The sequence below is a fragment of the Euwallacea fornicatus genome, chromosome 20 (assembly GCF_040115645.1).
Source record: "Euwallacea fornicatus isolate EFF26 chromosome 20, ASM4011564v1, whole genome shotgun sequence".
Classification (NCBI taxonomy): Eukaryota; Metazoa; Arthropoda; class Insecta; order Coleoptera; family Curculionidae; genus Euwallacea; species Euwallacea fornicatus.
The window spans coordinates 307,500-311,045 of record NC_089560.1 but is presented as its reverse complement, the minus strand read 5'-3'; the positions used below and the strand labels follow the sequence as shown (position 1 = coordinate 311,045).

Sequence of the window (3,546 nt, the reverse complement as noted above, 5' to 3'; positions counted from 1 at the left end):
AGCCACCGAACCATTTGTCGAAAAAGTTGATTTGTCGGAAATTAAAATAAGTTTGTGACACTGGTTATTTTCGTTTAAAATTTTGTCCCCCACCCATAAACAAAAATCTAATCGCTTTGCATTGTCTCCATCTTCTAATCCTTGATTGAAATGTGGTTTAAATGGGAAAAAATTACAGTGAAATCTCCTATTAGCGGACAGCGACGGTTCCAAGTTTTTGGCCCGCTAGTGAGGATTGCCCGTTAACGAGAAAGCTCAAATTATAAAATTATTATAAACATGATTACAATATGTAAAAAAACTGACTGGGTACATACGTTTATTTTTTTAAAACTATTTGATATACATACCTTAAAAGCTACATGAAAATAATAAGAAAAGTTACATTATAAAACAGGTTATGTATCTAGTATATAGTATATACATAGTATATGTATACATACATACATATATGCATGTATACCTTAAAAACTAGATTTAAGAAATAAAAAAGTTACACCATAAAACCACTTATGTATGTTACATACATATGTACATACTTTACATACTTGGACATTTAAAAAAGACTATTTTTTTTAAACTCTAATATTTTTGGTTGCTTCATTTTTTTACTTTTTTCCTGGGAAAGATAGTTTTGAAAATGTGACTCAATATTTTTTAAATGTTCAAATGCAACAAAATCTTCTTTTGAAAATGTTTTAAGATTTTCAACTATTTTTAAGACGTCACTATAGGAATTTACAGGATTAGATGTTTTTTCGACTTTTTCTGCATCATTACTTTCCTCCATTAAATGTCTCCTCAATGGAGAGCTTTTGGTCCAAATTAATGAAGTCCGCATATTGGCTTTTAGAAGATTGATCAATTTCATTCAAGTTTTTCCAAAACCCTGCTAAGGTTGCTAAGGGCAAGTTATCTTCTGCATCGTACTCTATGTTTAATCCTTCAACAGATTTTTTAAATTTTGTTTTAGCATAGCAATTTTTAATATTGTTTGGTGTAACTTTATTCCAGGCGTTTTTAATGAAATAAAGAGCTTCTATAATAAAATGTTCACCGATTTTGAGAAATCTGAAGCTGAGGCAACATCATCCATTTTTGAGAGAATATGTCTTAAAATCTGATCACGGTAGAAAAACTTAAAATTCTGTATAATGCCTTGATCCATGAGCTGACACATAAACGTTGTATTTGCGGGAAGAAAAATAATTTTAATATTGTTTAGATTCAGGTCTCTAGGATGTGAAGCAGCATTGTCTAGGAAGAGCAGAATTTTTCGTTTTTGAAATTTCATTCTTTTATCAAAATCTAAAAGCCAGTCAGTCATTATAGACTTAGTCATCCAGGCTTTTTTATTGGAGGTCCATGTCACAGACAAACTTTTAAGTGGTATATTTTTAATACCCTTCGTCGCGCAGCTTTTCCAATGACCAAAAGCTTCTCTTTTTCGCTTGCCACATTGGCACAAAACAATATGGTTAATCTTGCCTTTGCCATTTTGCCCCCTGCACACGTTTTACCTTTAAATCCCAAAATTTTGTCTGGTACAGCTTTGAAATACAAGCCACTCTCATCTGCATTTTAGATGTCTTCTGGTTTGTATTTCAATAGCATTCTTGACAAATTTTCTAAAAACTAGTCAACATCTTCTAAATTAACGTCCGTTGATTCGCCTGATATACACTTGAAGATAATTTTATGCCTTCTCCTCCATTTGTTTAACCAACCATCGGATTCACTAAAGTTCTGATATTTTAAATTTTGGGCTACTTCTTTGGCCTTAGCTTTTATTTATTTTTTGTTAATTAAGATTATAGTGCCTCAACTACTTAGGTTATTGGCACTCAACATACGGTTTACAAAACGGTTTTAGTACAGGTACATTTCAAGTAGACATAAAGATTATATTTAGATGGAGTTAAAAAGATCGATTGACTTCAGGAATTCTATAGTTGTTCTCTGATCCACTGTGGAGTGCAAGTTCTTGTGCAGTTCATCTTTAATTTGGAAGGAGGTCCTATTGGCACTATACACTGGACACCCTGTGACGATATGGTCGACTGTCAGCAAGACATTGCACCTATCACATTTTGGCCGAGATGTCTTTTCCATTAGATGACCATGAGTTAGTCTTGTATGTCCTATCCTTAGTCTTCTTATGGCCACAGTGTACTTTCTGTTTAGTTGAAGTTGTTTAGAAGGGAGCAGAAATGGTTCAATTCGTGACAGTTTCGTGTTGGATAGATTCCAGAGATTTTGCCACTTACCTTCAATAGATGCTTTAAAATATTTGCTTACATCCTTCGGTAGGTAAAAATGTTGCTGTATGACCTGTGAACGGGCCGAATTTCCCGCACTCGAGTCCGCAAATTCGTTACCTGCTAATCCAATGTGAGATGGGATCCACACCAAGTGGATCTTGCAGTGGTTGGTAGATAAGGTGTGGATGTCGTCTTGGATGTTTTGGATTAGAGGATTAGAGCTGTAAGGGTCCTTGATTGCTTGTATTGTACCTAGTGAGTCCGAACAGATAGCAAATGTTCTGTTGTCTCCATTCAACACTTTTACTGGTCTATAGATTGCGAACAATTCACCAGTATAGATGCCATACATTTCTGGAAGACTAGAGCTTGCCACCAGGTCTCGCGCGCTCCTTAGCTTTTATTAGCGGCCCTGAAATAAGAGTATTCTCGCTCCTCGCACGGGCAAACCATTCGAGACAAATTTTGACTATTTGGGCAGCATCGCCTTTCAATTTTAAAGATTTGATATCTAAATTGTCTCCTGACTGCGATCGCCTACGAATATTCTCTTTTTGTTTCACAATCTCTGCGGATTGAGTTTTGCTTATATTGAATCTAAAATTTACTAATAATTGTAGGCAAAAAATAACTAAAAAATGCTCTGTATTAACTTTACCTTTTACCCAGGTTACGAACATCTAAGTTTTCTTGCTCTGCAATATTAATCACTTCTATTTTTTGCCTTAATGTCAAAAAATTTCTAAGAGGCGCCATTTTTCGCTGCACCTCTTCCAAAACATACACACACACAATGTTGCAATAAGTGACCATAATGATAGAACAAAAACAAACTGTAATTTATTGACAGATATAATTGTTATAACTTTAATTATAAAATTCCTTATCAATTTAGTTTTTCCGATGCCTATTCGATCGATTTTGGAGCTGGACTGACTTATAACGCCGCATTGCTGAATAATCTATTTCGGAAGAAGTAATCAAATAACAACCGCCTTAGATATGCCCAAATCATGCCAGATGTGTATTGCTTTCCTTTTTAATGAGTAATCAAAACGAGGTGCTTATACAGGGTGAGTCTTAAGTAATGGGACACAGAGCAACGATGGATTTATGACATAAAAATAATGCAATATAGATAAATTTATGTTATGCCAAAAGTTGAAAATAACTGAGATACAGGGTGCCAAAGTTGAAAAATTAAATCAAATTTTCTTCAATATCTCTGGAACCGTTCGGGCTAATTTCACGAAATTTATTATATAGGGGTTTCTGGAGATGATCA

General features: G+C 34.3%; 1 protein-coding gene across 1 annotated transcript; it reads right to left on the bottom strand.

Moving 5' to 3' along the window:
* Positions 1-2,623: 2,623 nt before the first annotated feature.
* LOC136345673 (tigger transposable element-derived protein 3-like) lies at positions 2,624-3,074 on the bottom strand. Its single transcript, XM_066294202.1, has 2 exons — positions 2,920-3,074; positions 2,624-2,858 (listed from the first exon to the last, which is right to left on the bottom strand). The coding sequence occupies exons 1-2, from the start codon at positions 3,072-3,074 to the stop codon at positions 2,624-2,626; spliced, it is 390 nt and encodes a 129-aa protein (XP_066150299.1).
* Positions 3,075-3,546: the final 472 nt, after the last annotated feature.